Source organism: Neofelis nebulosa, chromosome 1 (genome assembly GCF_028018385.1).
Source record: "Neofelis nebulosa isolate mNeoNeb1 chromosome 1, mNeoNeb1.pri, whole genome shotgun sequence".
In the NCBI taxonomy this organism is placed as follows: Eukaryota; Metazoa; Chordata; class Mammalia; order Carnivora; family Felidae; genus Neofelis; species Neofelis nebulosa.
In genome coordinates, this window is record NC_080782.1 from 29,102,883 (window position 1) to 29,124,095 (window position 21,213).

Sequence of the window (21,213 nt, forward strand, 5' to 3'; positions counted from 1 at the left end):
ATTCATCCCAACTTACTTTGTGGCAGGCCCTGTGCTAAGCCCTGGGAGCACAGGAGAAAACAAGAGACACACTTGGCCCTACAGAGGAGTTTCCTCTTTACTTTCTAGTGTGGAGGACACAAAATAAATTGAAACAGAAAGAAATGGGGTAGTTACTGATCCTGAGAACTGTTAAGGAAAAATGAATTATGACTGAAGAGGGTGAGAGAGGAGTGCATTTAGGACTGTCAGACAAAGACCACCTCTCTGAGGAGAGGACATTGGAGATGAGCCTGACTGCCATGAAGAAGTCAGTCCTTCAAGACAGGAGAGGAGAAGGATGTTTTAGGAGGCAGCACTGACAAAGGGCCTGAGACAGGAAACGGTGTAGTATACTGGTGGACACAAAGTCAACCTCCTGCCTCACTTGGAATTCTACTATAAGCAGTCCATAAACATAAGACCTCTCAGAGGTCCTGTGTAAGTAGGACAGGGTCCTTTAAACCCTAAGGTGCAAATTATTCTCAGCATCTAACCTAAATTTTCTACTCTTGCTTTCAGAGAAAACAGGTCAGCTGTTAGCATCACATACATATTATTCCATGTCTTGGAAGTTTCAGCTTTTATTGCAAAAAGAGCCACATGGTGCTCTTTGTGTTTCATGTCTTCATTCAGCCTAAGTGACCACAAGCCCAGAGAGTTCCATACCTCTTGTCTTCTATGACTTGTTTCATCTTCACAGCCAAGGTCTCTTCCTTTATCTGCTTTAATGGGATAGAGACACCAAACTTTTTGGCTTCTACTCGGACCAGGTTTTCTGTCTGGTCTCCGAAGAGGGGAATCCCCACCATGGGCACGCCATGTTGGATGGCCTCCATGATGCTATTCATTCCACCATGGGTGACAAAAAGACGGATGCGTGGGTGAGCTGTTTCAAATAAGAAAGAGAGCACAATATTTCAGAATGAATATTTTCAGAATGAAAAGCTTGAGAAAACCAGGGCAGGCAAGAAGGGCAGAAGAATATACCAAGAGAATATCAAGGTCTGTTGGAGCCATTTGAAGATATTTTGCTTACGATGTATCCAAGTGCATGTACTAACATACAAGCCTTGCCCTTGTACAGAAATTCTTTGCCCTGGACAGAACCCACCTAAGACTCAGAACCCAGGAAACTCTCTAGACAATAATTCTAAGCAAGACATATATCCCCTTCTGTCCGTCCATCCATACATACATCCATACATCCATACATCCATCCATCCATCCATCCATACATACATACATACATCTTTCTATCAGCTCAATGCCTCCCTTTGCTTCTCTCATCTGTTTTTTTCATTGTGACTCTGTCTCTGTCTCTCTCTTGATCTTGAGTGCTCTTTTCTCACCTGTCAACTTATTTCCCTCTTCTCTGAATTCCTGACACATTCGTTGACATCATAATCTATTTGGCAATTGTAAAATTGACACCGTATGCATTGTCTCCTCAAACACATGAGTAGCCCCTTGAAACCAGAGACTAGATTCTACACTTGAGTATTTCCATCTCTAGCATTTCTAGCCCACCTTATTTAGAGCTAAATAAGATTACTATTGAAAATAAAAGTTTATCTCAGCTTATGTCACCCAACTTGAATGTACATCAGAATTTCCTTATCTCTTCTTTGAAAAGAGGATCATGTGCCTTGCTCTAGGCTTAAATAATTAAATTTGAGAAGTTGAGCTGGGAATCTATTCCTTCAATTTTCCAGGGTATTTTGAGTCATTATCTTGGTCATGAGCCTCTGATCCAGTCAGTGGTTATGGAAGTAAGGGGTTTGAAAGAAAGACCACAGGGCACAGAGAAAAACTACTGGAGGTGGGGGTGGGGGGAGGTGAGGGAACTCTCTGGTACCAGAGACAAAATGGACCAAATAACCAGCTATGGTACTTCTTGGCACTTCTTGTTCATCTTGGCACTCAGGTATTTTGGCACATCCTAAAGACACTATTGGTATTAATGTTATGAAGGTATGAATTGCTCACACTTCAATAGCTAAGAAAGATGTGGGGGAGGGTGGTATGATATATGTAAGTGCACGTGGAAGAACAGGTACTCATGAAGCCACTAAATACAAGGGCAACATCCCTCTGGTATGTGTTCTCTAGAATCCGTAGGTTCTTTTGGATTGTGTTTGGGTGACCCTGTGTAAAACCTAATGCAGTAGGACAAGGTGACCTTGATATCTACCAATGTCTCACCTGGGATAGAAAGAATGAAGGAGAGATGGCTATTTGGGCACCTGATCTCATTGGGAGTAGGGCCTGACTCCCCAAAAACTCCAGCTGGCCATTCCATTCCTGCTTCTTGGACACTTACCTTTAGGTATCAGCAGCTCCTTCTAGAGCAAGTGGGATTACCCAACTAGAGGTCAGAGCCCGATATGCTCTAAAAATATGTAAATGAGACGGGTGAAGCAGACTTGGGCAGTTCTTACCCAGGAGGTCATTCTGAGGAAGCCAGTCCACGATTTTCACATTTGCTGCCAATTTGACGTCTTTGGGCCAGTGAGATGGCTTATACTTCCATATGACTCCTTGAGAGAGATGAGCAAAGGCACTGTTCATCTCCCTGAGAAGTTCTTGGGATTGAAAGGTGCTCACCATGGAGCCCAGGGCCACAAGGACAAAACCAGAGTCTCCAAACTTAGCAATAAAATTCTCAAATTCCTGGAGAGAGTTCAGAAAAGAAAAGGACGTGAAAAATGTTGTTCATGAAAACCTAGACAGCCATGAAATGAAAGCCATTCATTTACTGAACACACCTTCCTGCCATTCCTAGAGCTCATAGCCCCTGGGGCAGCTCAGCACCCTCTGCATGATGCTCATCCCCATTGTGTCAGAATATCGTTCTTCTTTAAAAGCTTGATTTTGTGTCAGGGCCATCCTAGACCCACTGCTCATCATAGGTGAAAGGAGACATGGTCACTTGAGGATTTCCTAAGGCCACCGGAAAATGGTAGTGTAAGAACAAACACTAGTGGGGTGTCAGCATCTAGCAGAGGGAGCTGCAACGTCTGAGGCTAGATTGCAGAAACTGGGAGAAGGCCTGTAGCATAAGAAGAAGTGGAAGAAATGGAGGAAGGCTCCTGATCACTGGCTCAATGCACCATGTAGAGTGCTTTGCTCTGATACTTTGTGATATTCTTATTAACGGATCTTTGTAATTAATCTCTTACCTCAGTGGCTCACCGACATGACTACAAATTATATCTACATAAGAAGACACTTAAAAAGTGGTAATGCCCAGACCTAAACCTGAACTGGGCAGCTTGCTTTTTAAAGTCCTCAGGCAATTCTTAAGGAAGGCTGTGACTTAATGATGTAATCTGGGCTTAACACAGTTTTGTCAACTCTTGCTTCAAGTGTTTCTTCAGACTCTGACTCTGGACTTCTGCAGCCCCCTTTCCTCAGCTTCTAGATCCTCATTCCTGGATTGATTCCATCTAGCATAACATTGTCTGGTTTACCATTCAAAGGACCACTTTGACAACAGCTTTGTCATTCTTTTTAATTACAAAAGCCACGTAAGTCCATTATCTAAAAACTGGAAAATATAGAGAAACATTTTTGAAAAAAGCTTCTGCTATCTCACAGACACTATAACCCTTACTCCCATTATGCTCTTGCTTAACAACTCCCTCCCCCTACCCTATAACCAAGACCCACCCTCCTATCAAGTAAAGTCTCCTGCAATCTGGCCTGGCTATATTTACACAACTGAGAATTCTGATCCAGTCTAGCTAGAGTCACCAAGGGAACCCAGAGTCATGCCTATCTTACTTTTACTTTAACACTTTGAGCTACTTGTTCTCTCCAGCTGGAACACCTTCCTCCCTAGCTCCATCCCTAAAAAACCCTACCACCAACTCAAAGCCCATCTAGTCCATGGATCATTCCCCAACTCTCCCTGCTCACTGAGTACAAGGTCAGTAGAGGAAGCATAGACACTTGGGTACCTGGAAGACCCAGGTCACATCAGGGCTTTCCCCAGCTCTGCAGTGAATGGTAGTGGGAAAGTCACTTACACACCACCTAAGTTTCTGTCTTCTCTGTTATAAAAATGGAGATCATCATACTTCCTTCCAGGTGGCAAGATATTATTATATAAGATAAATTGCATAAAATGGCAACACAGTGCTGATAGGCAAAAGGAAGCCAACTCAGCTCCCTCCCACTTAATAACTTCTATTGCAGAAAAATAAATAAGTAAAAAAAAAAAAAGAATAAATAAAAACTTCTATGGCAGAAGAGCATCCAGGTGGTGCAGTTGCTTAAGCGTCTGACTCTTGATTTTGGCTCAGGTCATGATCTCATGGTTCTTGAGTTCGAGCCCCGCTTTGGGGTTTGTGCTCACAGTGTAGACCCTGCTTGGGATTCTTGGTCTCCATCTCTCTCACCCCCTACCCTGCTCATGATCATTTTCTCTCTCTCTCTCACTCTCTCTCTCTCTCTCTTATAAATAAGCATTTAAAAAAAACCTTCTATTGCAGTAGTCTGAGTTTATGGATTCAAACCAACTTAGCAGTTTTCACAATTTACAACGCCCAGGCCTAACCCCAGATCAATCAAATCAGAAGATGGGCTGAGGATGCTGGAGATGATGTCTGCAGTTCTTACCACCCAGTCCTACCTTGGTTACATACTCATAGTGTTGTGCATTTCATTGAGAATAACTCATCTCTTTTAACAATTCTCCCATTTAATGGATTCTTGCCACGTAGATACTATACATAGGATCATGCAAAACACACATGAAAATATCAACTTCTTAAAAGGCTTATGCCAGGGTGCCTGGCTGGCTCATTTGGAAGAGCATGCTCTTCTTGACCTCAGGGTGCTGAGTTCAAGCCCCATGCTGTATGTAGAGATAGTAAAATTAAACTAAAATAAAGAGCTTAGCCTACCAAGGCCAGGACTAAAGAGGACACTCAGTGTACCATTTAAGGAGGCCCTCAATCTCAGGGTTGTGCAAGTCCTAACACTATCGTTGCATGGTGCTAAAAATGAGTACTCCCTTAAAAAGCATGTCCTAGGCACCTTACTTGCCTCACCCTACTTCCTTCCCAGGATTCCACTGGCAGGGAAGTCACCAACTCTGTGCTGAAGACCTCTGCATGAAGCCCACATGGAGAGCTACAGTTTCACTTACTTGTGGTACTGGTGTTACAGGTCTGGCCATTAAGCCTCCAACATACACAGTGTTGGGAAGCAGGGGCCTAGCAAATTCAAGGGCAAAGTCAGAGTTAACAAACCACAGCTCTGCTTTCTTCAGAAGATGAGACAAAACTGGCCTAGAGCCTTCCGGGAAATGTTCCTTGATGGTATTGTCATATGCAGACTGGATTTGCCTTTGCTTCATGGTGAAATCAAAGAACATCAGAAAATTCTTCACTCGGCCCCAGAAGTCCATGTGGTCCGTTAGCAAAGAATCCAATACTGGCACATAAGACAGAGGGTTTGGTAGTCCAAAATCTATAGCACCAAACGAGGAAGAGAGAATGGACACAAATGGTTTTCCAAGCTTTTCAGCAACCAGGAAAGGACAGTAGTCAAAATTTTCAACTATCACTAGGTCAAAGTTCTCATTCTTTAAGGAATCCATGATATCACTTCTCCTTAGAAAATGGCTGCACTGAAGCCCTACTTGTTCCATAAATTTTAAGAATTTTCCAAATGTGTATCTATAAGAAAGAGAAAAACGGTAAACATTCATTGAATGTGTTAATTCCACAATACATAAAAGAACTTGGGCTACAAAGAAAACATCCCAGATAAGCAAGACCACACCTAGCAGCAGCCCACCTATTCCACCACTGCCCATTAGTACCATCATCTCAGGCACTCTGAGCAGATGTTCTGCTCTTGAGAGGGTTCCCTTCCTCCCCTCCTCTTCTCTCCCTCATCTAAATCTCAAGCACTCTCTGTTCCAGTTTATTTAAAAAACACATAGAGATGCCTGGGTGGGTCAGTAGTTGAGCCTCAGACTCTGGCTCAATTCATGATCTCAGGGTGCTTGATTTTCAGCCCCACATCAGGCTTGCTGCTGTCATTGCAGAGCTTGCTTCAGATCCTCTGTCCTCCTCTCACTCTGCCTTTCCCCCACTCATGTTCTCTTTCAATATCTTGAAATCCATTTGGCACAACTGAATTGTGTTATCTGAAAACTAATTGCCATTGGTGGACCTTCTGGTCTAGGAACTTTCTCTGACCATGCAAATTTCACATATCTCTTTCTATTTGATAAACTCTGTAATATTCTCATAAACTTTCTTTTACCTGATGATTACTCAAACAGTGGAAGTCACTTGATGACACAGTTCCATAAATATTGACCATATAGGCTATTTTTAAAAATCATTGTATAATCTGAATGTGAGAGATCACCTCACACAAGGGATCATTTTATCATATAGAACCCAAAACACAGCAAAAATGGGAATTCCACATTTCTATGCCTAAAATTTAAGCAATGCAAGAAAAGAAAAGAAAAGGAAAGCCTGGTTAATAATAAACATATTATTGGCTTGTCTACTTCAGTGTAGGTTGAGGTGTCCAGAGAAGATAATGACAACGAGTACAAACATGTAATTAATACTTTGCCCATGGGAATATTCCAGGAGCTAATCTCCTTCAAATGCTTTCTGATAACTGCCTATATAGAATATGATTGTTTACTTCCTGCTTGAATAATCTACAGGGAAATAGATAATGATGTCCATCTGTACTTTAAGGTATCAGAGTTAACAGGTGCAAGAGCTCAAGACATCCTGCTGGCTACATGCAGGACCAAGAGAATCAACACCCTGGCATCCCTTTAAGCGTACTGTACCAGTGCATCCCACATGGAGAAGGTCCAGAGGTAGGGAACTTTTTAGCAACATACAGAACTCTTCCTGACATTTAGAATTAACTTCAAGTTACACAATGGAAGTGACTGGCTAAAATCCTCCTCTGCTATGCATTTTTTTAAGATTTCACATAGCAAAGGAATGATAACCAGATATTGTAGATACTTACAATAGTGCTGTAAAAATTTCCACATATAGCTCATTAAGCATGCTTAAAATTAAGCTAATAAATAGAAAAAAATGTTTAAGAATCCATGGTTACCCATGCCTGTTTACAAAAATATTAAATGAATGGAAAAGAGACAAAGCCTATACTTAATATAACGAACAGCACAAGATAATATAGACTAAGTGCCAAATGAATAGATTAGATCAGTTCTAGACAGGAAGGACTGTGGTCTCCCAATTGAGGGAGGAAAAAAGACTTTATGAGAAAAGTCAAATGTAAGCAAGACCTACACTAGTAGGTAGAATTTTCAGATAGAAAGAAGGCAAGGCCACTATAATTAGTTAGGAATGGATGTTTGTCTTTCCACATTAATGTCTAAGATTAAGCAGTTATGTGCTTCTTTCCATTCAGATGAAACAAAGGACTCATGTCTTATTTTGCACGAGGTTCACTGCATTTTTAAAAGGACCTTACATGGCCAAAAATAAAATAAAATAAATAAATAAATAAATAAATAAATAAATAAATGGACTTTACATAGCCAGATGTTCAACTAGTACAAAACCAGTGTTCATAATTCTTCCCTCCAATACTAGAATATGTGTGAAGAAAAGGAGAAAAAGTAAGTGGCTCTCATTTCCCTAACAACAGTGAGAGGTTGAGGTACCTGTGCTTTTGTGGTGGGGAGGTTATAAACAAAGATTGTAAGAGAGGTGTTGAAAGGAAGTCCCAGAAAGATCAACCTCTACTTGCTACAGAAATCCATTCATGGAAGAGGCACAGTACAGAGCAAAGAAGAATCTCGAGTGACTGCACTGGATGAATTGGTGTAAATACTTGTTTCCCTAACCATCCACTCATCGTCTATTCCTTCATCCATCCACCCATCTGTCCATCCCTGTCTTACATCTACAGTCCAAGCATCCAGGCATCCATCCATTCATTTGTACTGCTAAAATAGTGACTCTTTGGTTCAAAGACATAACAATTACCTGCCACCCAAAGCTTCTTCGATAAAAAAATCAAAATTATTCTTCAATCCTTTGTTATAGTCTTCAGGTGGAAGCCAAGGGATAACTTGGTATGATATCTCCTTCTCTTTAAAATCTAGAAAACACCCATGGGTTAAAAATGTGAAATATGCCACAAACCATGGATTAACATTAGCGTGATAATATCATCATTTGTTTGCTTAAATAATTCTATATTTATAGAATGTTTGCCTTTTGATATATTTTTGTATGGTTTGGTTGCATTCTCATTCATTTAATCTTATAAAATGATTAACATCTATGGAGAATCTTACACTGATTGAGGAGTGCTTTTCAATTTAAAGTTATAGAAGCTTCCATTTAAAGCCTCCATAAGGAATACCTATTTGTCCTATTTTACAGGTCAGAAAACAAAATGAATTGAAGTTAAGACAATTTGTCAAGGTTGCACACATAGGAAGCACAGTCTTTGTATTTCAGTACAGGTCTGTTTGATTCCAGAGCCTCTGCTCCTTCTGTTTTAGAAAAACTCATTTTCATTATTTAGAGTGATAAATCCAAATAGTTTTTTGATTCAGTAAAAAGTACTAAAAAGCTTCTATAAAATACTAGACCGCTGTACCTCTACTTACCAACATGGTTTCTCCCATATACCCATGTGTAATAAAAAGTCTGAGTCCACTTTTGATGTTTGACTGCTGACAGTTTTCAAGCCCTATCTCCCATGCCCTCTTTTATGCTTCTTCACCTGGGCAAACTAGTAAGAGAGTCAGCATGTTCCCTCTCTTGACCCTAGTGGGAGTTTCAAACCATGCAAGGAAGGCCAATGAGGGGGAACCCTCAACACATCCCAACTCTCTACTCACAATAAAAACTCAAACTAGTCATCCCTCCAGCCTCTAGAAAGCCATATTTCAGATTTGCTTAGGAGCCTGCCCTACTCTTCCAAAAAAACATGCCTTACTATTTGAGAAATAAAAATTTCATACTCTCTTATGTATGTGAGCTTTCATCAGTCATAACATTCAAACAAACTGTGTGTAAACCAGGGATATACATTAGTGCATAGTCCTACACACTAAAACTAACAAGCCCAATCTTAGTGAAATTACTGCTATCCAAGTATGTACTGGCAAATAAGTAACACTTTGGTTTGCGCGCATAATTTGTTCTGGAAACATGTTTGTAATCCAAAGCACTTGTATATCAAAGCAAATGTCAAGAACCATTGTCTCAGTTGTGATCACGTGATGTTCTGCATCACGTAATACTCATATTGCAAGACACTGCTCATTGTCAAGTCACATTTTATTAGAAATGTTTGCTTTTCTTGTGGCATGCTTACAGAACAATTACTCGCAATACAAGGTTTCACTGTATTTTGCAATCATACTTTTGGCTAATATGTTCTGTTCAGTATCTATGTCAACAGGTTCTCAATGTCAGTTTGCCTTCACCTTGGAAGGGACACAGTAGACCTTTAACTAGTTGTCCATAGGGTATTTCAATGGTCCTACCATTGGCCACAATCTTTTTTTAAATTTATTTTTTAATTTAATTTTTTTAACGTATTTATTTTTGAGACACACAGACAGAGAAGGAGTGCGGAAGGAGCAGCAAGAGAGGGAGACACAGAATCTGAAGCAGGCTCCAGGCTCTGAACTGTCAGCATAGAGCCAGATGTTGGGCTTGAACTCAGGAACTGTGAAATCATGACTTGAGCCAAAGTCAGCGCTTAACCGACAGAGCCACCCAGGTGCCCCTGGCCACAATCTTTATTGGCAAGATCTTAACCACATCCAACTTTCCCCAGGAGCACAGGTAGGACATTATATTGACTATATCCTGCCCTGAATAGATTCATTTGACATACTCATCAGGATTGAGAAACATTCTCAAAGGAATTCACATAAAGGGAGGGGCCATTACCTCACATAAGTCTCAAGGCCTAGGATCTCAGTTAAATTCCTGGGAATTATTTGATAAGCTTTCCTGGGAATTATTTGATAAGCTAAGGCCTCCTGATCGATGACACTATGAAACAAAAAGCGATGACTCACAACAGTACAATATCTCAACAAATCCAACATCTCTTAAGCCTTTGTGCAATCTGGAGACAATAGATTTCTGATTTATACATTTTCCTTAAATCTATTTATGCTTGTTTTTGAAAATCAGCCCATTTTGAGTAAGGCAAATATCATAAACATCTAGAATCTGTCCAAATTGCAATACAACAGGCACTGCCATTAGTGACCCCCATATTTGCCTTCATTATAAAGGCTTTGGCAACCTCTTCCCATTCTTCCTGGAGTTGGCTAGACCACTTGGATAGCAGTATTAATCTCTACTTGCTGCTGTAATAAATTACTATAAACCTAGTTGCTTAAAACAAAACAAATGTATTATCTTATAGTTCTGGAGATCAGAAGTACAAAATGGGTCTCCCTAGGACAAAAGTATGGTGTGGGAAGGCCAGGAATTCCTTTGGGAGGCTCGAAAGGACAATCCATTTTCTGGTCTTTTCCATCTTTTAGTGGTTGTCTTCATTCCTTGGCTCATGGCCTCCTTTCAACTGGCAATGACATCATCCATTACCTGCCTTTCCCTTCTATCATCACATTTCCTACTCTTACTCTCTTATCATCTCCTCTTTTTTTAGAGGGACTCTTATAATAATATAGAGCCCAAATGGATAATCCAAGATAATCCCCCCATCTCAAAATCCTTATATCAATCACATCTGCAAAGTCTCCTTGCCATGTAAGGTAGCATATTCACTGGTTCAAAAGAGTAGAGCATATCTTTGGGTGGGGGCATCATCTTCTACCACCATGTTCTGCTCTCTGGACATCAAACCCCCATGTAAATATCACATAAAAATTACATTCACCACACCCAACAGTCCAACAAGTCTCAATCCTTCACATCATCAATTCATAGTTCAAAATCTCATCTAAATATCATTAGCTCAAATGTCTCAACTTATATTATCCAAATAATTCAATCAAGTGTGGGTGGGACAGTCTGGATATGATCCATCCAAAAGCAAAGTTTCTCTATCTGTGGACCTATGAAATTAGGAAACAAGTTTATCTGCTCCCAAGGAATATTACGATGCCAGTTGTAGACATTATCATTCAAAATAGAAGAAAATGACAGGAAAATATGAATCTCTGGACCTAAGAAATGTTGATATCTAACTGGGAAGACAATGTTAAGTTTAAAAACTGTAAATAATCTGCGTGAATTAGAATTCAGCCCTGTAAGCTAGAAGTTTTGCCCTCTCGGTTCACTGCCTCAAACTCAAGAGTTTTCATTTGTTCGTCATGAAAGGTAGCACAAGTTTTCAGCTGAATAGTTTATGGGCATGTTTCTTAATTTGGGGGAGTTCAGTGGGCTTCTTTCAAGTAACTCTTTCTCTGTCCTTTTCAATCCAAACTGTCAGTGTTTATCCCGGTATAAAATTCTCAAGTACCTTCTGGATCTTCTGGTTATGTCATGGAATTCACTCCTCTGAACAGGAGGTCCTCCACAGATCTTTAAAAATAATTCCATCTCCACTATTGGTGTCAGTCAATGTGGCTGAAGAGACCCACTGAATCACACACCTAATATTTAAAGAGCTTTGTTAGACTAAATATTATGACCTATTTAGAGAAAATAGGAAGAGATTATCCGGCCACACTTTCTCTTTCCTCACATTCAATCCCGTAATTTTAGAATCTTTTGCAATCTGGATAGGGTGAGAGTTTCCAAAATCATGAAGTCCTCATTCCTTTATGCTTAATAGTTCTTCCTTCAATTTATCTCTTTCCTTTCACATTTTATTATAAGAAGCAAGACATCCTTAACATCTATATTTTTACCAGAAGTGTGTTTATGGTGATTTACATATTGTCTAAGACAATGTAGATTTTCTCTACCATGCTCCTCTCTTCCTTCTTCACCTTCATTAGCAGAGTTTTTACCTTTGTTAATAAGATACAATTCACATATAACATTACATTATATTCAGGTGCAAGACTTAATGATTTGTTGTTTGTATAGATTGCCAAAGGGTTCTAACATCCACATTTCTACCAATAGTATGTTCAAGACATACTTGCTGCTGTATGTTCTATCAATAGTATGTTCTACCAATAGTATGTTCAAGACAATCTGGACTTATTCTATCATACTTCTTAATATTTTTCCAGCCTGTATTGGTAACCCAATTATAATGCCAGATATTGGTTGGAGCAGCAGCACATGCGAATATTGAAGATCTTTGCTTTTTAGTGCTTGTAATTTCATTTCTTTATTAAAGTAGTAAATAAATTAACAAGATGGGGAAATATGTCCAAAGAAGGAGTTAATAAACGGTTCAAATGTTACAATACAGGAGGAGTTAAGATGGCATAGACATAAGGAGATCCTGGGCTATCCTTGTCCTTCAAACACAGCTGTATTGAGGTCAGACCCTAGGGGAGGCAAGACTCCCTTACAACAAATTCCTCCTTCCCATTCCCCTCCCAACCCCCCGCATGAGGCACAAGCTTATTTACTGGGGCAAACTGACTCTGAACCAACACAATGGGCCTCTCCACCAGAAGACCAGCAAAGGCAGCACCTCACGTGCACCAAGGGTACTGAAAATCAAGGGCTTCAAAATGACACCTGCAGTTCTGGTGATACTAGGACCAGGCTTAATTTTTTTTTTTCTTTTTTCACTTTTTTTTTCTTCCTTCTTTGTTTTGGAGTCAGGCTTGCAGTTTCTTCTTAGTTTGTTAGTTTTCTTTTTTTTCATTTCCTTTTTTCTCTCTGTTTGTTGTTGTTGTTGTTTGTTGTTTGTTTGTTTTTCTTTTTGGATCAGACTTTTTTTTCCTTTCTTTCTTTTTCTTTAGAATCAGGCTTATAGTTTTTTGATCATTTGGCTTTTTTCACTCCTTTTCCTTTTCTCTTTTTTTGGAATCAGGCTTTTTTCCTTCTATTTTTCCAGGCTCATATTAACAAACTAATCAAAGCACACCAAGTAAAAGGTCCAAACAGTCACCACTGCAAGCAAGGAGGACCTCTGCAGAGGACCGGCCAGTGGGAAAGAGCAGCCAAATTTCAATAGCAGAGTGCACAGTGTACACTAGAGATACTTCCTGAAGTGCCAGACACTCACAGTGTATAACCCCCTTTTTTGAAGTTTTTTTTTTTTAACATTTATCCATCTTTGAGAGACAGAGAGAGACAGAGCATGAGCGGGGAAGAGGCAGAAAGGGAGACACACAGAATCCGAAGCAGGCTCCAGGCTCCGAGCTGTCAGCACAGAGCACGACTCAGGGCTCGAACTCACGAATGGTAAGATCATGACCTGAGCCAAAGTCGGACGCTCAACCGACTAAGCCACCCAGGTGCCCCTATGACCCCTTTTTAATAGAGCATTATTCTCAGGTGCAGGAAACATAACAAGCTTTGAAAACATGCAGAACACAGAAACTTAGCCAAAATGACAACACAGAGGAATCCTCCCCAAAAGAAAGGTCAAGAAGAAATCACAGCCTGGGACTTGCTCAAAACAGATATAAGCAATATATCTGATCAAGAATTGAGAACAGCAGTCATAAGATTACAAGTTGGGCTTGAAGAAAGCATAGAAGACACTAGAATAACCCTTGCTTCAGAGATAAAAGACTTAAAAACTAGCCAGGCTGAAATTTAAAAATGCTATAAGTGAGATGCAAAATCTAGTGGATGCAGTCACAATGAGGATTGAAGACATGGAGGAAAGAATAGGTGACAGAACATAAAACTATGGAACATAATGAAGCTGAAACAAAGAGGGAAGGAAAACCATTAGATCGCAAGGGGAGACTTAAGAATCTTAGTGATTCTGTATAATGAAATAATATCCATACCACAGTACTCCCAGAAGAGAAGGAAAGAGGGCGAGAAGGTTTATTTGAACAAATTTTAGCTGAGAACTTCCCTAATCTGGGGAAGGAAACAGGTATTCAAGTCCAAGAGGCACACAGACTCCCCGCAAAATAAACAAAAACAGGTCAACACCATGACATATCCTAGTGAAACTTGCAAAATACAAAGATAAAGAGAGAATTCTGAAAGCAACTAGGGACAAAAGGTCCTTAACCAACAAGGATAGACACATAAGGTTAGCAGCAGACCTGTCCACTGAAAGGGAGGCCAGAAGGGAGGGGCAGGAAATATTCACTTTGCTGAATGGGAAAAATGTGCAGCCAAAAAATTCATTATCCATAACAGTTGTCATTAAGAAAAGAAGGAGAAATAAAGAGTTTTCCAGGCAAACAAAAACTAAAGGAGTTCATGACCAACTAACCCAGGCCTGCAAGAAACTTTAAGGGGGACTCTTTTGAGTGGAGAAAAAAAAAGGCCAAAGCAATAAAGACTACAAAGGACCAGATAACATTGCCAGAAACACCAACTCTACCGGTAAATAATGGCACTAAATTCATATCTTTCAATAATTACTTTGTGTGTAAAAGGACTAAGTACTCCAATAAAATGACATGAGGTATCAGAATGGATAAAAAAATAAGATCCATCTATCTGCGCCTAAGACAGACTCATTTTAGAGCTAAAGACACCTGCAGATGAAAATGAAGGGGTAGAGGACAATCTATTATGATAACAGATGTCAAAAGAAAGCCAGAGTAGCCATACTTGTGTCAGACAAATTTTATTTTAAAACAAAGACTGTAACAAAAGATGATGTAGGATATTGTATCATAATTAAGGGGTCTAGCCATTCAAGAAGATCTAATAATTGTAAATATTTATACCACCAACTGGAAGCACCCAAATATATAACTCAATACATTAATAACAAACATAAAGAAACTTATTGATAATAATACAGTAATAGTAGGGGACTTTAACACCACACTTACAACAATGAACAGACCATCAAATCAGAAAATCAACGAGGAAACAATGACTTTGAATGAAACACTGGACTGGATGTACTTATATCTGGACAATTCTTAGATATATTAACAGATACAGTCAGAACATTTCATCCTAAACCAGCACAATACACATTCTTCTCGAGTGCACGTGGAATAGTCTCCAAAATAGATCATATACTAGGTCACAAATCAGCCCTCAATAGGTACAAAAAATCAAGAGCATACCATGCATATTTTCAGATCATAATGCTATGAAACTTAAAGTCAACCACAAGAAACAATTTGGAAAGCCCCCAAATACATGGAAGGTAAAGAACATCCTACTAAAACTGAATGGGTTAACCAGGAAATTAAAGAAGAAATTATTTTTTTCTTTTTCTAATGTTTATTTATTGTTGAGAGAGACAGAATATGGGGAGGGTGGGGCAGACACAGAGAGGCAGACACAAAATTCAAATCAGGTTCCAGGCTCTGAGTTATCAGCACAGAGCCTGATGCAGGGCTCGAACCCATGAACTGCAAGATCATGACCTGAGCTGAAGTCAGACACTTAACCAACTGAGCCACCCAGGTGTTCCAAAGAAGAAATTAAAAAATACATGGAAGCAAATTAAAATGAACACACGACAGTTCGAACCCTTTGGGATGCAGCAAAGGCAGTCCTAAGAGGAAAGTATATTGTAATTCAGGCCTCTCTCAAGAAGCAAGAAAGGTCCCAAATACACAACCTAACCTTACACCTAAGGGAGCTAGACAAGGAACAGCAAATAAAGCCTAAAGCCAGCAGAAGAAGGGACGTAATAAAAATTAGAACAGAACTAAATGATATAGAGACAAACAAAAACAAACAAACAAAAAAACCACAGTAGAATGGATTATAGAAACTAAGAGCTCATTCTTTGAAAGAATAAACAAAATTGATAAACCCGTAGCCTGACCTATCAAAAAGAAAAGAGAAATGATCCAAGTAGATAAAATTCATGAATGAAAGAGAAGAGATCACAACCAACACAACAATAATAAAACAATTATAAGAGAATACTATAAAAATTATATGCCAACAAATTGGGCAATCTGGAAGAAATGGACAATTCCTAGAAATGCACAAACTACAGAAATTGAAACAGAAAGAAATAGAAAATTTTAATAGGCCCATAACAAGCAAAGGAATTGAATTAGTAATCAAAAATCTTCCAACAAACAAGAGTCCTGGGCCACATGGCTTCCCAGGGGGATTCTACCAGACATTTAAGGAAGAGCTAATGTCTATTCCCCTTACATTGTTCCAAAAAATATAATGGAAGGAAAGGTTTCAAACTCATTCTATGAAGTCAGCATTACCTTGATCCCAAAACCAAAGACTCTACTAAGAAGGAGGATTATAGGCCAAAATCCCTGATGAAACTGGATTCAAAAATTCTCAACAAGATACTTGCAAATCAAATTCAACAGTGCATTAAAAGAGTTATTCACCATGATTAACTGGGATTTATTCTTGGACTGCAGACGTGGTGCAATATACACAATATGATCCTCTCAATAGATGCAGAAAAAGCATTTGACAAAATACAACATTCATTCTTGATAAAAAAAAAAAACCCTCAACAAAGTAGGGATAGATGGAACATACCTCAACATACAGGCCATATATGAAAGATCCACAGCTAATATCATCCTCATTGGGGAGAAAATGAAAGCCTTTCCCTTATAGTCAGGAACAAGGCAAGGACGCCCACTTTCACCATTACTATTTAACATAGTACTAGAAGTCTTAGCCTCAGCAGTCAGACAACAAAAAGAAATAAAGGGCATACAAATAGAGAAAGGAAGAAGTCAAACTTTCACTATTTGCAGATGACATGATACGCTATGTAGAAAACCTGAAAGACTCTACCAAAAAATTGTAAAACTAATACATGAATTCTGCAAAGTTGCAGGATATTAAATCAACCTGCAGAAATCTGTTGCATTTGTATACACCAATAATGAAGCAGCAGAAAGAGAAATCAGGGAATCAAACCCATTAAAAATTGCACCAAAAACAATAAGATACCTGGGAATAAATCTAACTAAAGAGGTAAAAGATCTGTACTCTAAAAACTATAAAGACTTATAAAAGATATTGCAAAGGACACAACAAAATGTAAAAGCATTCCATCCTCATGGATTGGAAGCACAAATATTGCTAAAATGTCTATGCTACCCAAAGCAATCTACACATTGATTGCAATCCCTATCAAACTACCACCAGCATTCTTCACAGAGCTAGATCAAACAATCCTAAACTTTGTATGGAACTATACAAGACCCCAAATAGGCAAAGCAATCCTGAAAAGGAAAAAACAAAACTGGAGACATCATGATTCTGCATTTCAAGCTATATTACAAAGCAGTAGTCATCAAGACGGTATGGTACTGGCATAAAAACAGACACAATTGTACAACTATGTAGTCAACTCATCTTTGACAAAACAAGAAAGAATATCCAATGGAAAAAAAGTCTCTTCAACAAATGATTTATGGTTAGGTAAGGGAAATGAATGCAAAAATGAACTATTGGGACTTCATGATAAAAGTTTCTGCCCAGCAAAGGAAACAATCAACAAAACTAAAAGGCAGCCTACAGAATGGGAGAAGATATTTGCAAACAACATATATGATAAGGGGTTAGAATCTAAAATCTTTAAGGAACGTACCAAACTCAAAACCCCAAACCCAAACAACCCAGTTAATAAATGGGCAGAAGACATAAATAGACACTTTTCCAAAGAAGACATCCAGATAGCTAACAGACACATGAAAAGATGCTCAACATCATTCATCATCAGGGAAAGAAATACGCATCAAAACCACAATGAGATACCACCTCACAACTGTCAGAACACCTAAAACTAACAACACAGGAAACAACAGCTGTTGGGGAGGATGCAGAGAAAAGGGAACTCTCTTGCACGGCTGGTAGGAATGCAAACTGGTGCAGCCACTCTGAAGAACAGCATGGAGGTTCCTCAAAGAATGAAACACAGAACTACCCTACGATCCAGCAATTGCACTGTTAGACATTTACCTAAAGGATACAAAAATACTGATTCAAAGGCGTACATGCACCCCGATGTTGATAGCAGCATTATTAACAATAGCCAAACTATGGAGAGCCCAAATGTGTGTGTGTGTGTGTGTGTGTGTGTGTGTATATGTGTGTGTATATATATATATATATATATATATATATATATATATATATATAAGAATATTATTCAGCCATCAAAAAGAATGAAATCATACCATTTGCAACATCATGGATGCAGCTAGAATGTATTATGGTAAGCAAAATAAGTCAATCAGAGAAAGACAAATACCATACGATTTCACTCATATGTGGAATTTAAGTACGAATACAGATTAACATATGGGAGGTGGGGGGAAGAGAAGAAAGGGAAACAAACCACAGGAGAGACTTTTAACGACAGAGAATCAACTAGGGTTGATGGAGGGAGGTGGGTGGGAGATGGGTGATGGGTATACTAAAGAGGGAATTTGTGATGAGCACTGGGTGTTGTATATAAGTGATAAATCACTGAATTCTACTTCTGAAACCAATATTTCACTGTATATTAACTAACTAAACTTTAAATTAAAAAAAGAAAAAAAGAAAATAAATTCCTAAAGCAAAGGCAGTTATTGTGACCTGAAGGTCACAAAACAAGAAGCATTCCACACAGCCCTCCACCAATACATCACATGCACAAATAACACTGGGTGTGTTATTTCCTAAGGTCGGGAAGACAGACAAGTCTACACACAGGCCAAGAAGCACCTCTGGATGATTCATTTTGAAGAAATTCTAAGAACTTTTCCTCCAAAAGTTTATCCCCACATTTGCTTTCCAAACACTCTGTTAAACATTTACTTTGGATCAAAGATCAGGCTTCAGTTTAAATGATGGTGTAAATGTGAAAATATCTATCCCAGTGCTAGTCACATAGCATTTCCTAAGTAAATGTTTACTTTCAAAAGAAGCCCTCCAAATAAAGCCCCCCTCAAAAAAACACAAATGTTACATTACACTGAAATGGGAGGCAGGTCAGAAATAACACCCCAATCATGTGTTTTCCCTGTTTGCAGATGTTTAATAAAGCTCTATTCCTGAAGTAAAGAATGAATATGCTGTTTCAAAGCCTCAGAAATGCTCGTGATTGGGGCATATTGAAAGAAACTCTACTCTAGACTCTTTCTTGTTTTTTTTTATTTAAAAAAATTTTTTTAATGTTTACTTATTTTTAACAGAGAGAGATACAGAGTATGAGTGGGGGAGGGGCAGAGAGAGAGGGAGACACAGAATCCGAAGCAGGCTCCAGGCTTTGAGCTGTCAGCACAGAGCCTGACTCGGGGCTGGAACTCACAGACGGCGAGATCATGACCTGAGTCGAAGTTGGGCACTCAACCAAATGAGCCATCCAGGCTCCCTTAGATGCTTTCTATTTAAGTTTTATTTTATTTGGGAGAGAGAGAGAGAACCAGTGGGGGACGGGCAGAGCCACAGGGAGACACAACCCGAAGCAGGGTCTGTGCTAACAGCAGCAAGCCCAATGCAGAACTCAAACTCACAAACCAGAAGATCATGACATGAGCCAAAATCAGATGCATAACCGACTGAGCCATCCAGGTGCCCCTGCTGAAATTATTTTTTAATCAATCTGAAATTCTAATTTAACATAACTTCATTTAAATTTTAATTAAATTTAATTGCAATTTTCAAAATCAAGATTAACTACACTGACAAATTATCATCAACAAACTACAGCTCTTTATTCATGTCTGTCATCAAGGCAGATACAAAGAGATATGTATATAAATAATATTCACTGAAGAATGAAGAACCTAATCTAGAAAGTGATTTAAATGGCCTTAAGTAGGCACTCAAAGACATATTTCTAGAGCAGCTTTCACGACAGCATTATTCACAATATCCAAAAGGGGGAAACAGTGCAAATGTCCATTGACAGATGATGACTGGATTAACAAAATGTGGTATGTACTTACAATGCAACATTATTCAGCCTTAAAAAGGAAAGAGATTGTGATCCATACAACAACATGAATGAGTCTTAAAGACATGATACAAAGTGAAATGAGCCAGACACAAAAAAACAGATACTGTATATTTCTATTTAAATGAAATACCTAGAATAGCCAAATTTTTCGAGAAGTAAGGCACAGTAGTGGTTACCAAGGGCTTCAGGCAAAGGGTATTTGGCAGTTACTATATAATCAGTACAGAGTTCCTGTTTGTGATGATGAAAATGTTCTAGAGTGATGGTTGCACAACAATGTGAATGTACTTAAAGTCACTAAACTGTCCAAAACAAAATGTTTAGTGATCAATTTTATGCTGTGCATATTTTACCACAATAAATACCTTAGAAGAAATTTTCACAGTAAAAAAATTTTGTTTTTAATAAAATCTAAACAACAACAAAGGCTGATCACCTTCAAAATTTTATAATTTCTCAGAATTTTATTCCTCAAAGATGCTGATTAAAATTGAATCTTTTTAAAATCAAAGCCTGAGAAAACTACAGATTGAGCAATCCAGAGCTTAAAGTCCTAAAGCCACCCAACACTATTATTAGCCTGCCATATGACCTTGGGCAATTCATTTCAGTTCTCTGGGTTGCTGATGTCTTGTCTGTCAACAGAGAAGAGTTGATAAGATTTCCTTGCTCATTTTGACTAACATTCATTGGATTCGATGATTCAGTTAAGAACATCCAACATCATTATCCACAAACTCATGGGCAGTCATTGATTTTTCAAAAAAACAAAATCATCTCAATTATGGGATCTGATCTCACCTGCCTAAATAAGGGGCTTCCTGAGAGACCTTTCTTAAATTTCAGTTATCATAGGAAGAAAAGTAATCTCTGATATAAAAAAAAAAAGAATGATCCTTTCCTATTAGAAATCTTATATATGGATGAACACTTCTGTTCACATATTTTCAAGCTATGTTATGAAGTGCCATTTACCAAAATAACCTGTAATAATATGTGGACTGTTGGTTGGGATGAAGGTAAGGGAGGAAAATATGAGACTACAGAGTGTGGAGTGCTGGTAGACATAGCCAGCAAGTTTTACAACACCTTACTTAAATGCGCGCGCACACACACACACACACTTTTCATTGTTTGGGCCCAATTAGATTTTAAAAACACTTTTCTGAGCCCATTTATGCAAAAGGCATTGTTGCTTCACTCTACACT

The 21,213-nt window shown here is 38.7% G+C and overlaps 1 protein-coding gene across 4 annotated transcripts in view; it reads right to left on the bottom strand.

Annotated features, from left to right (window-relative positions):
• LOC131504713 (UDP-glucuronosyltransferase 3A1-like) overlaps nt 1-21,213 on the bottom strand; it is a 29,568-nt gene that overhangs the window by 2,157 nt on the left and 6,198 nt on the right. For all 4 annotated transcript variants that reach the window (XM_058717360.1, XM_058717353.1, XM_058717343.1 and 1 more), the window contains exons 3-6: nt 8,034-8,148; nt 5,174-5,705; nt 2,460-2,691; nt 688-907 (exon numbers count right to left, since the gene is read on the bottom strand). In XM_058717360.1, coding sequence (XP_058573343.1) covers nt 688-907; nt 2,460-2,691; nt 5,174-5,705; nt 8,034-8,148 — 1,099 coding nt within the window. The remainder of the gene's footprint in view (nt 1-687; nt 908-2,459; nt 2,692-5,173; nt 5,706-8,033; nt 8,149-21,213) is intronic.